The sequence below is a fragment of the Pongo abelii genome, chromosome 14, assembly GCF_028885655.2.
Source record: "Pongo abelii isolate AG06213 chromosome 14, NHGRI_mPonAbe1-v2.0_pri, whole genome shotgun sequence".
Taxonomy (NCBI): Eukaryota; Metazoa; Chordata; class Mammalia; order Primates; family Hominidae; genus Pongo; species Pongo abelii.
In genome coordinates, this window is record NC_071999.2 from 77,282,154 (window position 1) to 77,303,000 (window position 20,847).

The 20,847-nt window shown below is 34.7% G+C and overlaps 1 protein-coding gene across 4 annotated transcripts in view; it reads right to left on the bottom strand.

The window, feature by feature from the left end:
• Positions 1 to 20,847, bottom strand: part of DACH1 (dachshund family transcription factor 1) — a 424,843-nt gene that overhangs the window by 181,678 nt on the left and 222,318 nt on the right. For all 4 annotated transcript variants that reach the window (XM_009248687.4, XM_054529097.2, XM_054529096.2 and 1 more), the window contains exon 3: positions 8,507 to 8,668. In XM_009248687.4, coding sequence (XP_009246962.4) covers positions 8,507 to 8,668 — 162 coding nt within the window. The remainder of the gene's footprint in view (positions 1 to 8,506; positions 8,669 to 20,847) is intronic.

Here is a 20,847-nt window from a genome sequence, read left to right on the forward strand (position 1 = left end):
TTCATCTTAGGTGAATTGACATTTTTAGACATTTATGTCAACTACTATATTATTTATTTATTATCACTTAGTTTCACTATTTTATATTAGATTTGACATGTCATGATTCATACAAATGGTTTTGTATAATTTGGGAATATTTGTACAATTGAGAGATGAATCACAGTCACGTGAATGTGAAATACTAGGTCTGGTGACAGGTGCATTGGGCTCAGATTTATAAGCTTGTGTGCACACATTCAAAACAATATTGGACCACAAACACCCTAGTAAAATCTCTAAACATATATTTTTAATATCAAGACATTATGAGATATTTAAAAATATGTATTAGCAAACATTATATTTTATAAAACAAAGTTAAATATTTATTTTAATCCCTCATCATCAATCACATGAAATTCAAATATAAAACAATTGAGTATCATATTAATGAAGAAAATAAGAGTTGTCTGATCTTAAACAAATTGAATATGACCTGGGGTTATTTTATACTGAAATATTTGATTTCTTTTTACTTTCTTTATAAACTTTACATAAACAGTACAGCATGTTTTTGTAGGTTGATAATGACCATTTCCAGGACTTTCCTTGATGAAAACATATTCATCCTCCTGGAATGTAATGGAGTCTACCACATAACATATTCATTAGGATACATCCTATATATACGATACATCCTATATACATCCTTATATTTTATAATTACATGAGGATATAGTGTCAAATATAATCACCTAACTTATATTTCCTAATATGATATGCTTGAATTAACAGGTTTACTCCATTATCTAGTCATTATTTAGAATTAGCAATGTTGAAATCAAAACAAAAACATTGCATAATATTTTCAAATTATGTTCTCCAACTGTCCATATAAGTAAAAAAAGTTTTCATGAAGTGGAACAGACATCACATTAAAAAATAAAAATATGATCTGCCTTCTGCTTATCTGCATCAAAAATACATTTAATAGTTCATATAGGAAACTAGTACGTGTTGTAAATCATGCCCTAATGATTTCATTACATATAGAAATGGATTTAAGAATATGTGTTCAAATATTTCAAAGTGAAAAATGATTTTTTAATATAGAAATGTATTTTTCCACAGTCACCTGTTGCCATCGTTAATGTTTCTATTCCTTTACATGAACAATAAAGATCAAAAACAAATTATGAGAGAAAATGCAGAATAATGCTATCCAATTTCTAGAAAATAATGAAAAAGAGCTTCATAAAATGATTAGTTATTAATATACTCACATGCCATTTTAAAATAATCTAATTTAAGCTGTACTTATTTTTTAATATTCATAATTTTTCCACAATAACAGCAATGTTAACTCTTGTTTAGCCTCTTCCAAACTCTAATGAAAAGGATACATAGTACCAAGGTAGAAAAAGTGGCATCATCCTTTTTTTATATTCAAAATAAATATTGTCAACACTTATCCATCATATAATGCTTGCATAATATGTAAATAGATGTTATAGTATACTTAAGGACACCTTGTTTTGGAACATATGGTTACTTCTGATTTTTTATTTTAAAAATTACTGTCAAAAATATCTTCTTGCCCTTTATCTTTTATTGAGGTTTCAAAAATCAAAGAATTTTAGAGCCAACAGAGAAATTAGGCAAAAATTCCTTATTTATTAAATAAAAAAGATGAGCAGTTAAGTGACTTATCTAAGTAGCTAAGTTATTTATTAACTACATTATTACTGGAAGCTAAATCTTCTGACTTATTTTGCTCTCTGCTCCCCTACTTGAGTTTTTGGCTGTGTCTAGAATGACTTACTTGGTCACACAATAACATATTCATATTTTGCACAATGATGTTTTGATAATCTTGTATTAAATTAGCCGTTTATCCTTTAGATTTTCACATTAGACTCTAATTCAAAGCCGTTGAAAATGAAGTGCACATACTGTTTTAATAACAACATTCCTAATCATTATCAAACTGGTAATTCTCTATCTTGCTTAAAATACATAATGAAGAAAAATTGCCATAAATAGTAAATATTTTAAAATGCATTTAAATTGATGGAATAGTAGCTTAGTACATTTTTTGTCTTTTATTATTGGGGTAAGCAATTTTGTGTAAAAATTTCAGGATATGAAGATATCTTTTGCATAGGGGATGATATTAACCATATGGCCTATTCTCAATCAATTGAATTACAAACCATGGCAGTTCCTATACTTTTAAGAGATGCTTATGTGGTCTTCCATTAAAATATCCACTAATGGGACATTTGTGAAAAGATTTATATTTGAACATACTTTCTTGACCATATGTGAAGCTACAGAGAGCAAATTCATTAATTAAAACTACTTATATATTAATTGACAGCTATCAGTTCTAAAATATTTCTCATTTCATGCGTTAGAATCTTTCTGGACTTTTAGGGTAGTCTTGTATATGTTTCCACGTTTACAAGACTCTGGCTGTTAATATTGTTAAGTTTACTCATCAGGCAGGAAGAAAGATCTTAAAAATCATTGTTAGGCAGAGAAACATTCTAGTTACCAAAACAAACAAACAAACAAAAAAACTTTCTACATTTAATCTGTTAAACAATAGCAAATTTCTTGTGAATCAGTGATACTGTAATTGAACTGGAGACATTTTTAGAGCAAGCTTGCTTTGGCTTTTTCACCCTCTGATTTGGAATCTGCTCACAGTACTGCCAGCTTAACCAAAAAGGATTAACTCTCATATCCAACTGAGAACACAGATAATTCTCAGTAATTGGTAAAAAATGAAGATGAATGGGGCTGAGAGATAAGGAGCAATTAGCTCATCAGCAGTTACAGCTGTGCACTCAATCCAGATCCATCTCTTGAGTCTCGGCCCCTTTTAAAGAACCTAAGCAGAATAAGCATAGGACACCCCCTCCCTGAAAAAATTGCTATACCTGCCCATCATTTCTCTAGTCTTCCATTTTATTTCCTTACTATACAAAGACACCTGTCATAGCATGCTATGTAAATTACTACCTCTCTCAGAACCTGTGTCTAAAGCCAATCTTCTTTTTAAACTTTTTTTTTATAACAGAAACCAAATGACTACTGTAGACACTCTTAAATTCCCTGTCAATCGTTTCATTATAGCAGCATCATCTGTTTGAAAATATAAGCAATTCCCTCATCTAATTATAGGAAGGATTTGAGGTTCATTAACATTGCCAAGGCAGAGAATCCAATGTGCAATTGCAGAGCTCTGCTTGGTGGCCTGCGTTCTCAGTTTCCTTTTATTTGCTTTCTCAAGGTCTCCAAGACTTTTTCCTGAAATCATAAAATTAATCTTTTCCTTCCAAATAGACACATCTGTTAGAAGAAAGGAAATGACTCCAGCATAAACTATTTTGTTTCTGCAGGAATGGTTAAAATTAAAAAAAGATAAGAGTAGGGTGAGCTGAAGAAGATAATTTTATCTCTTTATCTGCCTGGCTTTTTTTCCCTTCATATATTTGTTTTGTTTTATTGGTTGAGGAACAGAAGAAGTAAGGAGTGATAAATACCCTTGAAGGTGACAGCTTTATTCTCAAACTCAAGTCCTTATTCTTACTTGAAACTTCTACATTCTTGTAACGATTACGAGTTTGAGAAAATGAAAAACAATCATATCTTTTGAGCATGTGAAATGTGTTCAGGTTTGTTGATCAGGGCATTAGTGTACCCTTGCCTATGTTCCACAATGTTCAGAAAGAGAAAATACTAAAGTCTTACAAATACATCCCTTCCTTAAAGAAATTACAGCAGTTAGAAGGTTATGACTATGGTTTAAACAATGAGATTTTCTTGGGACATCTGTTTTGAGATTACATTTTGAATAGATATGAACTCATTTCCTACTAAGCAAGCAATCTACTATTGTTGATAGCTGTTTACCAGTTCTATGAGTCAGATATTAGCTAGTGGCAAAGGTCCCTCTTAAATCCTCCAAGTATTTTTTAAACTGTATACATAGTGTTTTCCTTAAATAAAATGTTAAGAGAAGTAAAAATGCAGTCTTTTCCTGCCTCTTGGTAAATTATACTCCACAAAATGTTGCACTTGGGAATAATATTTAATGTATTTATCTTTAAAGAGTTATTTCCTTTGTTGTCTTTAAGGAAGGGAGTAAGATACTAGGTTTAGCAAGTATTTAAATAACATAGAAACTATTAAGAGATGCTCACTATGTCAATATTTATATAGTATTTAAAAACTAGAAGTAAAATTAAGTTTCCTTTATTTAGATTAAACTGATTGTGATTGATTTAGTATTCTCAAAAGTGTGCATAATGCCAAAAAAAAAGGATAAACAGATTAAAACATAGCTATAGACACTATCAAATTGACCTTGGGTTCACCGGTTTTAAATTCCGCCTTTGCAATATCCCAGTCCCAATTTCCAAGCAGCATTTTTTAAGCTGGTTATGTAGATCAGTCCTTAAAGCAAAAAAATAGCGATTTATCTGGCCTGTATGTTGTGGATAGTGTTGCCACTAAAAAGAATCCAGGACATTTTTCCTTCTTATCTGCAATGTAGCTCATATCAGCCAACCTGTCACAAGATAGTACTTGATATAAACAAGAGATTGCAAAGACATCTCAGTAATCAATATCAGGATGGCTACAGTATGGAAACCCCAACCAGTGCATATCATTTGTCTCAGCATCTATTTCTATGGCCAAATGAAGCATTAATTCAAATCATAAATCTATGGTGATTTAAATCTGGGAATGAGCACCTGCCTGCTTTAATGATTTATTTTGTACATTTCAGTAAGCAGGAGATTTGTCCATATGAACTGACAGGTCACCTTCAGATGCTAAGAGCAGACTGTTTATCACCATGCAGACTAGCATCTCAACTTAGCAAGTAAATATTAAACTAAAAGAATCCAATTGATTGTGGATGAGGGAGAATGGTGACATGGCCATATATTTTACTCGGTGTGCTGATGCCTCACTTGGATCTATCCTCAGGTGCTCACTTCTTCCTAAAGTGATCATTCTGTTGGAAAGATATGAGCTCAAGGTTACCATGTAAAATTGGGATATAAAATAATTATTCACCATTGTCAAAGCTTTCTTTAAATATCTTTTTCTGGCTAATTTCTAAGGTTCCTATTATGAACTGGGAAGGGTTGTATGATACAAAATTATCCTGTCGTCTTACCCAGCAAATGAAACCAAACAAAGCAAAAACATAATCTGCTATCTGGGGCTGTAAGGATTCATTTACAATCAAGGAAAAAAACAATGCTCCTACAAAAAAAAAAAAAAAAAAAAAGAAAAAAAGGAAAAAAAAGCCTAAATTGTTTAACAGAACTTATGAGCTAGATGAGTGAGGGAGAAAACAAAAGCCTTGAATTTTCTTCAAAAATGTCACCGGATTTGGGCAAGACTGAGTAGCAACAATACATCATTTAAGTAGCACCCCTCTGAAGGGTTTCACTACTTCAAAGAGTCAACAGTTGATAGATTCATGAGAGCAGTCTGTATTCTAAAATATGGGCCTTGAAGATTCTTGGGATTCCTTCTAGAATTCATGTGCTTCAGTACTGCTTCCTAACCACTTCATGGTAATTGGTTCTCCTGGAGGATTCAGCACATCCTGTTATGACTGCCTGCTTACCTACCTATCTCATCCATAGACTGTATGCCCCTGAGTCCTGGGCCTGTGCTGTGATTATTTTTGTATTCCTAGAATGAGCTAATACCGAATGTCCTACAAAATCTAAAAGATGTAACAGCTGCCCTGAAATCTCCTCACAGGCCTGCAGCTTAGCAAATAATAGCTACCAGAGAGAATGGAAAAGCAGGTGGAAGCATTTGATGGTGGTAAAAAAGGAAGAAGGTGATTTCCAGGAGGACAGATTTGAAGAAATAGTAATAATAATAGCAAAAGCAATCCCCAATCTACCAACCTTACTGATGACCAAATAACTTGATAAGCAGACATTGTAATAAATAATGTGACAAGTATTTTAATTATCATGATATGATACTATTATTTATGCCATTTTTCAGATATGGAGTTTTGGGCTCAGAAAGTTTACATACTTTACAAAGTCACAGAGCAAGTCATTACTGAACACTTACCAAGAGGCAGGCATTGTCCTCAGAACCAGATTGTGGCCATCAAAGCTGCAATTCAGGAATTGCTTTGATCTTTGATGCAGCTCAACCCCCACCTTCACCACTGCTTTGTACCTCCCCGGCTACCACATCCCTTCCAAAATCACTTTCCTTGATCTCTAGATATATACCTGGGGTGAAGGTGTTCAGGAAGGATATTATAAATTGGAAATTCTTAGAGGACAGCAGCATGTGAGAATAGGATGAAAATTACAATGATAGCATCTTTTTGCCCAAATCAGCTACAGATATCTAATATAAATGACCTGAATGCCTTAGGGACTAGCAGGAACACCGATATTATGTTAACACAATCTCAAACTATTAAGACTTTCTAGGAAAATTCAAGTAAACTTCTGCTCCTGGTTCATTTTGGCGTTGGATGGGGGATGTCAAAACTAAAAAGCAGTAACATCTATCAACTGCATAACTTAATGAAAAAAAAAGTCATTTATTCCAACTAAAATACAAAAGAAAATTCAAATTGTTTGTTTTTAAGCCATTGCGATAGGCTATGTACCAAAATAATTAAAGTAAGCTACAATTTGGTTAGTAGACAAATATTGTCATGTACTATCAAATATGAAAAATATGTTGATGCTTAATTATGAACCATGTTCTCTTTATCTTATGCCTGTTGATTTCTCCAAAGCCAACTTCTGCTCTGGAAAATTCAAACAGAAATACCATGTTTTAATGTGTTTTGCTTTAAATGTTGTTAAATTGCCTATTTTAAGAATCCCTTCTCATAAAACCAACTATTAAGAACAGCCTGCATGAACAGCCTCCTTTTCTAAAATTTTGAAAACAATCCAGATTGTTTTGTAATAATAGATATAATGTATAAGTGGCTAATTACTTGTTTTAAAAAGTGTCCAACACTGCCCCATTTTATCAGTCTAGTGAAAGGCTTTTACTTTAAAGTAATAGTTCTAAAAACAGAATTATAATTCTTGCATTTTGCTTCAATTCTGTTTTAATTTTTAAATGTCTAAATATACGTGTGTAAACCATGACCGAAAAAATCCTCATCCCTCCCTGTCTTCCCTCCAGGAGCGTTACAAACATAAGCACAGATATTATCCTTAGCTCTGCAGTTGTAGGGCCATCTCTTTTGGCTCTCTTCCATGTCTTTTCACCCTTCTAGGAACTCGCACTCACACCTACTCTCCATTCAAATCCACTACTGCTGGTCCTTTGCAATTTCCCTTACGTAGTTCTGCTGAAAAGATGCATTTTTCCCTTTTTACATTACAAAAGCTGCCTTTTAGCATCACTGAAACAGTATTTTGTGTTTTGTCTATATATTTTACTCTAATATTCATGTCTGCGTATGTTTCCAGATAGCTCTTGTGGAAATGATTGTTACTAAAATCCACAGTATTCCTTTATATACCCTTAACTATGTCTTAATGGATTGAAAGTAGAGAGCTAACAATTAACTTAAGAAATAATCTATGAAAATGCTGCATGAAAAAGAGAATTTAATTGAATGGCCGTGAGTTATTAGGGTCTTCATAAATATACATTGGCTATAGTATCTTGCATACATCTTGTAGTATCCAAATTTCTCTTGTTAATTATATTTTGAGCATGGTCACTGCATTTTAAAGAGAAACAATACAAGTGCAATAGCAGAAAAAAATGTTTTGCCCCACAACATCCAGATGCTAAGGATTTCATTAGTACAAAAATTAACCCATATTTGAAGTTGTGTTTGACAAAATGAATTACCCAGATGGATAGTTGGCACAGGTAAAACTGTTCCTTTTGGTTTGACAGTGACAGTTAACTTTTCATCTTTCTCCATATGGTAGGAAAGAAAAAAATCAAGAAAATTAAAGTCGTATTTTTTAAATGAGAGATGTTGATAACCATTATCTACAGAAAGAATTAATCATCAACATAATCTGTATTCTGGGCAGCCTATGAAAGGGCTAAGTTTATATGTTTTGCTGCCAATGGTAGTAAGTTTCTTACTTGATAACAAATGGATTAAAAGAATAAAAAAGTAAAGTCTAGGGTTTCCTTTGTACATATTTCTCTGTCACCTTAGCTACTCTCAATGTTTTAGAATTCTCTTGATTAAACTTTGTATTATGAAAGATGTTAGCTGAATGTTTTTAGAAGTTGCAGACATAAAGTTGATCCTATAATTAAAAATAATGTTGCTAATTATTCCTTTAGAATGAACAATTATTATTAGTTGTTAGAGAGGCAAAATGGCATCCTCAAACATACAGTGTTTTCGAGCTAAAAGTGCCAACTTTTTGAATGGGTAGCCAACAGTTTTGTTCTGGAAAAGCAAGTACTGCAATTCAGTAGCAAAGTGATCACAATAAGTTTCAGCGAACATAAAACTTACCGACACTTGAATTCATGTCTCCGTTTTCAGAGTCTGCTCCATGTTGGTTATTACTGGCATGATAGTTGCTCATGGCTTCTAATTTGATTTTTTTCACCTTCATTGCTTCAGCAATAGCTGCATTGGTAGCAGCAGCAGCTGCTGCAGCTGCTGCTGTCAGACCTTAAAAGAATAAATTAAAAATGAGGTAATTCAAATTCTGATTTTTCATTTAATAGTTCCTGTACTTGCTGTAACAAACATACAAACATTTATTAGAGTATCTGATTCCTTTATGCCACACTTTGATAACTTATACTCATTCCCAACTAGACAATGAAACAACGTTGATATAAGCGGGAGATTGATTGCTACAGTCCAAAATTAAATATTAACAGAAACACAATTCGCAGGTAGAAGGCTAATAGTGGAAATGCAGCGACAGTTATCTCTTAAAGAAACCAATCTACCAGTCTAAATATGTCCTTTCCTGCTTAAAATCCCCTGTAGCTGTCTACACCGAGGGAAAAATCTCAACTGTTAACTGACTCCATAAGGCGTTTCACAAAGGAGTGTAAACCTACTTCCTCACCCAGTTACTTCGTTGTCATCCACACCCTGGCTATATCACAGATGTCACCATTACCCATACATGACCTGCCTCTTCAAGCCTGTGCTTTCACACATGCCATTCCCTTTTGCCTTGAACCTTCTTGCCCTATGACAAATATTTCCTTGACTTTTCATCCTCCTGAAAAAAGCTACTCATTAGAAGTCTTCCCATTGCAATGCCCCCAGCTGTCTGGATGCCTGGTCTCTTCTTCTCCCCCTGGCCCACGTTTATACCTGTGCTGCTGTTACAGGACATGCCATCCTGCACTGGAATGGTCTGTTGGGACACTTGTTTTCCTCACTAGATCGTGAACTACTCAATGGCAGAAACCGTGTGTTGCTACACAGCTTGGTATTCCCAGTGTTCGAGATGTTCAAAAATAAAATGTAATACAATGAAAGCTAACACTTAGCTTCTAGTTATGAAATTTAAGTGCTGATTTAAGTGACATAAAAGTAGCTTAATCATCTTAATAACCCTCTGTGATTGATCACTATTATCCTTACTTTACAGATTAGAAAACCATGGCACAGGATTTGAAACAGCACACTCTGGCCTCGGAGTTGACACTTTTAACCACTATGCCAAGGAAAGTTGTCCAGAAGAGTTCCTCTTCATCCATCCAGAGAACAGGGGGTAGGGGCAGACATTAAATTAGACAGAGTTTGAGCCGGGTGCAGTAGCACATGCCTATAATCCCAGCACTTTGGGAGGCAGAGACAGGTGGATCCCTTGAGCCCAGGAGTTTGAGACAAGCCTGGGCAACAGGATAAAATCCCCTCTCTACAAAAAATACAAAAAGTAGCTGGGCATGCTGGCCTGTGCCTGTAGTTCCAGCTACTCAGGAGGCTGAGCCTGGGAGGTTGAGGCTGCAGTAAGCTGTGAGCACACTTGGGTGACAGAGTGAGACTCTGTCCCAAAAAAGAAAAGAAAGAAAGGAAGAGAAAAGAAAAGGAAAGAAAAGAAAAAGACAAAAAGAACAAAAAGAAAAGAAACAGAGTTTGAGACAAGATCTCGGAAGATCAGAATTAAGACCATGCTGTTCTGACTTTATATATTTATATAGAGAGATAATAAGCAGAGGTTTTTGAGCAGGGGAGTGGTTTGTCTTGCTTAAATGTGTGAACTTTTGCCAAGTCAGTTCACTTCAGGCTGACATCCCTCATCTGCAAAATGACAGACACTGGAATGTATAAATGATCTCTCCTAATTCTGAAACCTTAAGTCTATGAGAAGATAAATATCCCCAACCCCACCCATTTTTTTTTTTACTGTGCCTTCTTTAGTATTTTTGACTACAGTGCTCCAGCCGTTTGAATTTATCCGTGTGATTTATTTCCACTCCCAGCTGGTGGATTAGAGCCTGAGCACCGCTCTCCTCCTTTTCCTCCCCGCTAATCATCACTTCTAGTTATTCTAGCAAATAAGTTACTGCCCAAGGAATTATAAGGAAGTATTTTTCCATGAAAATCTCTGCTGGTTTTTTAGAGGTTAGAAGAAGACTTCACCTTTCCTTCAGATCAGACCAAAGAGGCCCTGACAACTTTCACCCCAACGCAACAAGACCTTCAGATTGGGTCTTTACATGAAAAACTGATAATCACCCCTTAAAAGGCACTAATCTAAACTCAAAGAATCCATCTGGGTTTGATCTGAACATTCATTGCCTTTTAAGTCGCAACTTGAACTGATTCTCTCATCTTCCTATGATTGAATTTTCTCCCCAATTACTCATTTCCTTCAAAGATGTTTCAGAAAATTTTCTTTCCTGTTCTCTTAAAAGTCTCTTTGTGTTTTCCAGCAAATCTTTCTTCCTCAATTTTGTTTTGTCACCAATGTGAACATCCCATTTTTCCTTGGTTACCTGATGTTGACCCATCTCCAATTTATGACTTCAAAAGCCTTTGTCTTGGATTTGTGCTGCAGGGAAAACCTGTTCACAGTATTCAAATAATAAAAGTAAACTTACAACTCACTATTATAGAGAGATCCAAATCCAATTAAGTACCAGAAACCATGACTATGCGTGATATGGCCTTGGACCAACCATCCAATTATCTTGAATATAATTTTCTTCACCTGTAAAACCATTCTAATCCCCAAGAAAAAATATAAGGATAAATAAGATAAACTACGTGAAGAATGCCACATCATGTTTAGTAAAAGCTAGGCATGCTATTCATTCTAGTTTGTTAAAAAGAAAGGCTTGGCCTCACTATAATTTCTGCAGAGTATCTGTAGCCTGACACAGCCCTCTCAGCTAGAATAATCACATTTGTCCTTAGGTGACTAGATTAGCCCTTGACTTTTAAAAATATTCTTTATGATTTTATTATTTAGCTGATTTATTTATAGTACTCCTTTATTTTTCTATGACAGCTTTTCCCAGTTTTACATTTCTAATACAAAGTCCAAAAGATATATGTGTGTCACTGACACACACACACACACACTCACACATTTTTACATGCTGTAACTTAACTACAACACTTTTTAATATTCTACTTTTAGCCCAGTTTTATGAAAGCAGAAAGAAAGCTATGACATATGCAACAATTGCTGATTTTAGTTTCACTAACTCACCTGGCTGTTTGATGGGTTCTTAATTTTAATTATTTAATATCTTTCCAATTCAACTAATTTTCTCCATTCCCACTGCCCCTCCCCACCAGTACAAGTTCCCATCTTTTCTTTCTTAGAGTCCTGCTCAATATAATAGCACGTTCCCCATCTCCAATCTCTTACTATCCATGTCATAGTCAGCCAAACCTCATGAAAGCGAAGATTTTTTCTTTTTTCTTCCTTTTTTTTTTTTTCTTTTGAGACAGAGTCTCCTTCTGTCACCCAGGCTGGAGTGCAATGGCGTGATCTCTGCTCACTCCAACCTCCGCCTCCAGGATTCAAGCTCTTCTTCTGTCTCAGCCTCCCGAGTAGCTGGGATTACATGCACCCATCACCATGCCTAGCTAATTTTTGTATTTTTTGTAGAGACGGGGTTTCACCATGTTGGCCAGGCTGGTCTCGAATTCCTAACCTCAAGTGATCCACCTGCCTTGGCTTCCTGAAGAGCTGGGATTACAGGCATGAGCCACGGCACCTGGCCTGAAAGTGAGGATTTGAATATACATTCAATGCTTGTTCTTAGGATCCAGTCCAGTGCTTCTCATGGCTGTCAGTGCCCTTTGTTCTCAGTTCCCTGCCTATCTGTATGTATTCCCGCTCCTCCAGCTCCCACTTGCTCTCTGTGCTCCAGGTACATAGGCCTTCTTTCCTTTTCACTAGCAAACAACTTCATTCCTTCTTTTAAGTCAGTCTTTCCATACTCTGTTCTCACTTTCCAGAAAAGCCCTCTATGTCCTGGCCCTGGACTTGCCTATGCCTTCTTCATGTCATCACTTGAATATTATGCGCTCAGAGCTGGAGGCTCAGGTTCCTGATTCTTCACTATCTACCTAGGAAAGAGCTCTCAACATCTCAAGAAGCAGCTCATGGCTTACTCTTTTAAAGAGCTGTACCTGACCTTCCCCAATCTACCCCACTTGCTTGTGTTTGCATCACCCCTGCTGTATGTGAGTCTGCCATCCCTAGCTGTGCATCAGAGTCACCCATGGAGTTTTAAACTATGCAAATAGCTCAGCCCTACCATCTGAGATTCTGAATCATCAGGTCTGGTTTGAGGTCTCTGCAACTGTATATTTTTGGTTAATCTTACTATTCTACAGGTCATTTTAATAAGCAATTCCAGTAGAGAAAAACAGTCTCTTAAACTCTTTATTGCTCTCTTTTGGGGGCTGGGGCCAAGGAGGGTAGGATTAGGATTCTGACCTCTAACTAGGTCATAGCGCCAGAAGGGCAGAAATACTTTCTTAGTATATATATCCCAAACATCTGCTGCGGTGCTTGGCACATATTGTCACTGAATGAACAAATGCTTATCAAATTAGATTACATGGAAAGCCACAGGAGAAACATGGTCATTATTTTGGCAGTGTCAATGGAAAGTAATTTAAAACATTGTTGTTATGTTACATTAAGTGTGTATATACTAAGAATAACAAATCTCATTAATTTAATATAAAGCATGACTCTCCAAATGTATGTGTTGCCTAGGGCTGGAGAGGATCACAAAAGATTCACCACCCTCAACCCACTCTGCATTTATTGAACTTCCTGTTGGCCTTGCAATGGTCCTTTCAAATCCCTGATGTAATTCTCAAATCCCTTCCAATTTCCTGTCTCTAAAAACATAGCTTACAATCTATACACTAGCCTTAAATAGAGGTCCCATTGTATATGTTGTTCCCAAACAAAGTTGCCTTAAAAACAAAAAAAAATTCATGTAATAAATTCACAAAATAACTTAAGTCTTTGGTCTATACTAAACAGAGAATATAAACTATAACAACATTTCTATGTAATCAAGAATTGTCCACTGGTGTAAACACTGGCAACCCATAACATTTGCTACACCCTTTTCCTTCCTTTCTTCACTTATCATAGATCTTCTCCCCTGTCTTCAGATTCAGGGAAATTTTTGCTACCCTCCCCCCTCTTCCATATCCCACTTTGAATTGTCTTATACTACAAATTACCACTGCTTTTACATTTTTCTTTTCTTTTCTTTTTTGAGAGAGTCTCGCTCTGTCACCCAGGCTGGAGTGCAGTGGTGGGATCTCGGCTCACTGCAACCTCCGCCTTCCGGGTTCAAGCAATTCTCCTGCCTCAGCCTCCTGAGTAGCTGGGATTATAGGCATCCACCACTACATCTGGCTAATTTTTTGGGTATTTTTAATACAGACAGGGTTTCACCATGTTGGACAGGCTCGTCTCGAACTCCTGATCTCTGGTGATCCACCCATCTCAGCTTCCCAAAGTGCAGGGATTACAGGCATGAGCCACTGTGCCCACCCTGCTTTTACATTTTTTCGTTCAAGCAACCCATTTCTCCCTCAGAACTAGGCAATCAGCTGCAGTGCATGATAAAGACAGAAGGGATGTTCTCCAAGCCCACATCCACAGAATATTTCTGAAATGGACTAAGGAATCTGTGGTTTTGCATAAAAACACATTGCATAAAAGTATCTCCTACACCAAGACAAAAATGTACTGAACTGAGAAGTCAAAGGAAGTCTAAATTTTATTTTAAAAGATTCTAAATCTAATTTTATCATCAGAAATGGAGAAACTTTAATGCATATTTAAAGTTCATTTTCCAGATGTTTTTAGGAGGTTGAGATCCTGTGAGCACAAGTTAAATTACTTTGATTAGCTAGAGATGCTTTATAATTCCTTCATCAGTTTCCAGAAAAGAAATGATGACTTTAAAAACCTTTTCTAACAGAACAAAACAACACAAAGTAAAAAAAAAAAAAAAAAAAAAAAAAAAAAAAAAAAAATCATTTTCCACTGAGTAAAAATGGATTGAGAAAGGTTTTCTTTGAAAAAAAAAAAAGTTTTCCTTCAGTGGAAAGATAATAAGTCATATATTGTGTTCTCTCTTCTAGGCCTCCAATTGGTCTTCAGGAAAAGAACTGTATATCAAACTTAGGTTAATACACTACCTGCCTTAAGTGGTGCAATGTATTTAGATTTCTTTTCCTTTCCTATTGAATCTTGACAAACCATCACTTGCAATTTAAAAGAATGAGTAAATTTTTACACAGAACTTAGAAACATGGCTTGTCATATTACTATCTGAATTATGATACAAACTTATGCTTGCTTCTTCAGAGTAAATTATAGATTTTTTAAAAAATGGGCTATTGTTAGACATTTTTATCCATGCTAGTCAATTTCTTTTACTTTTATTCTCACTTTTTGATATTCCACTAAAGCATTTTAAGATTCTTGCTAAATTAGTGACCAGCATAGAAGTTATTTGTAGTCTAGACTCACTCTCTTATAAGAAATATGTATAATACAGTGGTTGGGGGGAAAAAGACAACCCAAAGAGCCATGCAAACTTTGGACAAGATGCATCAAACTTATCTGGGATGGCACAGCAAGTTATATAATGTCCCATGCTTCAAAATTTTCCTCTCTAAACGGAGGGATAACAATTCTGACCTCACAGGTGTGTTGTGAAGAATGAAGATGAAATAACGTGCAACAGCCTGGGCACACATCAAGCCCTCCCCCTCCATAAATGCTCACTGATACCGTGAAGTAACTCATACGATCCAACATGTCTCTATGTTTAGTTTTACCTTTGTTCAATTACAAAAGTGCAAATAGGACAAAAAGTACCTAACAGCATAGGGTGAGAATGTAGCCATTTGGCAAGTGGATATCTAAAAATCAGGTCTCCATCAAATCATTGGATTTGGCTCTCTACATTGATCAGATTTATCATAAAATCACTAAATCTTCACTCCATGCTGTATTAATACAAAGCCTTCACTAGTTTAAATTCTATATTCTAAAATCAACCCATGGATATATCTTTTGGAAGAGACGCAGGCATTTTTACTAGTTAGAACATTCTTTCACTTTTTAAAGATAGTGTTTTTCTTCTGCTTTCAACCTTTATTAAAACGGACTTTAAATTCTTCAAATGCCATTATACAATATTGATCACTCTCTTTAAAAAATGGAACACTATCTCCATTTTATTTATTTCAAATAAGTTAGTACCCTTACTTATAAATAGAAGATTACAACTGTAGATTATAGATATCAATAAAAGAGACATATTGCTGTCAAATTCTTTCTCTGATCTGTTTGTTTGCTCATTAACTTGAAAGGTCCAATCTTTGATCTTTGGTTTCAAAGACATCAAGATGACTTCCAAATGTTTGATATATTGTCTACTTTTACCTTGCATTCCATATAAAATGCATTTCCTCAAATTTAATAGTTAAATAAAATGGGTTATATCCAAGAGATGTTACGTATTCAAACTTTCCATATGATAGACTCGTTATTAGTTTGTGTTAGTTTGCTCACATTTAAACAAAACCATTTTAAACGTGCAGTAGATTATAGCCAATGGTAGTTATTATTAATATTCTGGAATTGATAAGTTATTTATGTCTGGCATTCTTCCTACTGATTATTCAGAGAGACAGGCGGCTTATAAATATCTCATCACTCCACCGTCACAGAAATTTCATCGACAGTGCTCATGCACAGCTATTAGCAATATGAATCTAACCATTACAAGAAGGAGGAAAATCGAACATGTGGCATTAATACGCAGTCCTGGTTCCTAACCATCTGATAGGCAGATGGTGTGAAGCGGATTCTCCAGCTGAAATGAAGGGGCACATCATTTAAAACCTTGTTTGCATTCTAACTGATATCAGTGCCATATTGATATACATGATACATCATGGCAGTATTTGAACAATCTAGTTTGTTTCAGTCATAAATGTTTACAGCCTTGTTTTTTTAATCTTATAAGCATGTTCAGAAGAGTGTATTTTTAATTTATGAAACCTATTGTTTACTTCTGTTGAACTAGAAGATTAGTGGAAAGCAGGAATATTAAATTACTTCAACCAGAGCAATATAACCAAGACAGATGAATAAAGTGGGTTTCTATTTTCAATAAGGATGTTAGCAAAAGAATTTTAAAATTAGCTCAGGCATTTTGTGCATTAAATACACTTATTCATTTAAACCTTTCAGCTATTTTCCCCAAGTGGCATACAGAGAAACTTAATGCTTTACATAGTCATTCATTTAAAACTCTCACTGTGTGCAATTAATCTTGTCCAACAATTCAATTCAGAAAGTAAAACATCAAAAAGCATAGTTCAATTCAAGAGTCATTACTGTGAAGTAATCTTTCTGCTCCTGACAGTTCCTATAGACTCTTTGCAAAACTCTGTTGAAGGTGCATTGTAAGCCCCACATGAGTTTGAATTACAACTCAATTGAAATCACTCCAAGTCTTAGAAGAACTCTTGGCTCAATATAACAATTTGAAAACACCAGTACCTTTTTTCACCCTGTTTTCTTCCTATCCTTATTTAAATACCAGCTGTCAGAAACTAACACTAACTTTCAGTTATTTTATTTCTCAATGCTTTCTAAATAAATTAAAATTGTGATTGAAACATGCGTGTCTTCACTCTTAAATGATTAAATAACCAGAATGATAAGCAGATGGAATGAAAAACTTCATTGTAAATCTGGTTAGACTGAAGATTTTGAGTGTGAACTTTTCTCTTAATGTCCATTAGACTGACTTTTCTTGGCCTTTGAAACACATTTGTATTCTGCAGAGAAAAAGAAAAATTGATCCTTGAGGCCATTAATGGAAACACTCCCTATAGCAGTTCTGAGTCTTTCAACTGATTGAATTAGATTTTTCAAATGTTTGTACTAACAACAACAAAAAAACCCCACTAATTTGGAGATACATACAGTAAGAAAGATGTCGTTATAATATGAATAATGACTTATAAATCAAATAGACATCAGATTTAGCATTCTTTTTCTGGATAGCTTAAAATCTCAATTTCTCAGACTGAAGAGGTTATAGAAGTGAAATAAGAAAGAAGGAACACCATAGGGAGGTCATCTGGCCATATCAATCACTGAGGAACTTCTATGAAAGCTTTTGAAAAGCTCACCTTCTGATCACTAACCCAGAATCAGGCTGAAACGTAATCAATAAAAACTTTTAAATTACTATAATTTGGTTTAAAATCAACTGTTACCTAATTTATAAAAAGTTGAACTTGGCACTATGAGGTCTTAAATACGTAATTTTTACTCCACCTTTAACATTATACTACCTTTAGAAAAATATTTCTAAACAACCTCTTGGGGTCTTAAACTTATAAAACTTGGGGACTAGAAAGACTTTACCTAATGTAACTATTTTATTTTACTGATGATTAAACTTAGGGGCAATGAGGTTAATCATTTCTATAAAGTCACACCATTAAATAATCACAGAGTAATCCCAATTCTCCTTACTCCCAGTTCAGCACTGACCACACAGACTCTATGAGTAAATATAAAAAGTACAGAAGACAGTAAACTATGGAGTCTTTGAAACAGATGACCCCCCTTTGCTCTAGTAGCTTATGGATTGTATAGAAAGTCGAAGTTATAGACACTCAGATATGTCACAAATATACTAATATAAATTGACTCCACTTAGAAATCTGATCTAAATGTTTGTGTTTCAGTTTTATAGAATTTAGAGTGTATCTGCCACAGAAGCAATGGCCATTGAACTTTATGCACAAAACTTTTAACCAATACTGTTGGTGAAATACAATATAATTTGTGCCTGAATCCTATATATTACATAGGGCACAACGAGGAAGAAAAAAAAAAGAAGAGTAAATAAATTATTCTTCTCTGCATATCTTGAATATAAAACAAATTCTAACCAGAAACAAATTGAACTAGATATGCCTTGACTCTAATTTTCTTTTAAGCACCCCTCTCATTATATCTTTTTCAATTATTTAATAAACTAGGCATTAGATATCTTCATGTTGGTCTAAGGCCCAATACTTCTTACTACTCACAGAACCCATCACCCAAAATTACTTAGTGAATTGACTCCATGCTGGTAGCTCTAAGTAGCATGAGAGTGACTGAAAGTGTGTGAAATTCTAAAACGATGTTTTTGTTTTGTTAAGAGGCTTCTTGTTAATGTATTGGTGATAGTTCAGGCAATATAATAAGTGAAAAGAGGAAAAGATACGATAATCATAATTTCCTGCAAAAGAATAACCTCATTGGCATTTCAGTCTAAGTATAATCTCAAATGTTCTACTTTTCTCAATATCATGTAAATCCTTGTCTAAATCCATTTCTACCTCAATGTCTCAGTTGTTTTTTTCTTTTTCCAGATTCCAAGTACCACATGGGTCTGTCCATGTGTAGTTTAGTGTTGAGGACAGAAAATGACAAAAAAAAATCAAAAGAGGTGGCTGTTTTTACAGGTAAGTCTTGTTTGGGATAAGCCATCCAATTAAATAAAAATAGCTGGAAAATACATGGCCACAAAAGTCTTCTGATACAATAAACAAATGTTTTTCAAGGAAAAGACTCATGCAAGAAATGTATTCATATATACATATATATGTATGAATATATGTACACATACATATATACACACACATAGAATAAAGAATATACTCACACACACACACGCACACACACACAGAGTATTCTTTCTAAGTGGAGGTCAAAGTCTGAGTGGGCTAGGAACAATATACATGCAGAGTCACTGGTTAACAATAGGAACAGAGAAACCAGTGGTTGAGGCATTATATTTTTTACTTCTTTGTCATTAGGTCTAGCATTTATAACTACATCTCATTTAAGCTCCATCATCAACCTACAAGGTAAGTGTTTTCCTCATTTGGTTACAAAGAAAATGTGAATAGTGAGAGGCCAGTTGTAGTGCTTTGAAAAGTAGGTTTGTGTTTGCAATTTTAAAGTTGGACTACGGAAAAAAAACAATCCTAGTTAATTTAGAAAAACACATAGTGCCATGTGATAAGGAAGATTCAAATGAAATATGAGTTGTGGTCCATAGTCTCAAATGGTTGTCATCTCCTAGATGGTGGAATGTTAAAGGGAATGAAGCCCTTATCTTGGCAGAATTTCATAATCATGGTCAAGTTACTTAATTCTTTGTGTGTGACTTAGACAAATTACTTAGATAGTCTGATTATAAGGAGACTTTACACCTTATTGTTCAAAAAATAAATGGTGTTTAGGTTTGAATCTATTTCTTTTATAAGGTTTGATTATTATATTCAACCCATCTCACCTAGGAACAGAGCAATTATATATCAGGAAGAATTACCAACGTGCAGTATTATATTATTCACTTCTCTTTTTGCTGCAAAAACATTATTCCAACAGAAAGAAATGTTTAGTTACTGACATGCCAAGAAATGTGAACCTTTTGTGTATTCTGACAGAACTTTTACTTTGCTTCAAAACATCTGTAAGTCATAGCAAATCTTCAATTTTCCTAACATCTCTTCATTTTAGACGCAATGTCTGTAGTTATACTGGTCCAATGACTTCTCTTGACCTAATTTATACCGTACCATGAGATTCTATTAAAAGAAACTAAATCACTGCAGTAGATTTATTCACCTTAAATAATTTAAGCTAATTGAAAAAGAACCAAACTAAAACTAAGACACTTCTCTCAAGCATTCAACTTCTGCATGTCAATTAGTAATTTAAATAACCAGCTAATCACAAAAGCTTCGTGAGAAACACAGACCTATGCTATGTATACATCTCTCTACTTCCACTGGCTGAAGATACAAGTAAACATCAATTCTGATTCTACAGGTATGTATATCTCTTCTGTAGTAATTAGGTAATTCCAATAAAATGTTTTCATGGATGGATTTGAGATTCTTTTTAACTTTTCCAAAAAATTTTCAAAAGAACATAGAAAAATAGAAATATCTGAACATTTCACATCTAGTCACTCTTTTTTGTCAATGAGTTATGACAGTTCAAATTTATAAGGTGACTTAAACAAAACAAAATTGAAAACACTGCTGTTATCTACAAACATTAATACATCACAATAACCAAAGACTGAACTCCCATAGATTGGTTTAAAAATTACTAACTCAGGCCGGGCGCAGTGGCTCATGGCTGTAATCCCAGCGCTTTGGGAGGCCGAGGCGAGCAGATCACTTGAGGTCAGGAGTTCGAGACCAGCCTGGCCAACACAGTGAAACCCGTCTCTACTGAAAAAAATATACAAAAATTAGCCGGACATAGTGGCACGTGCCCGTAATCC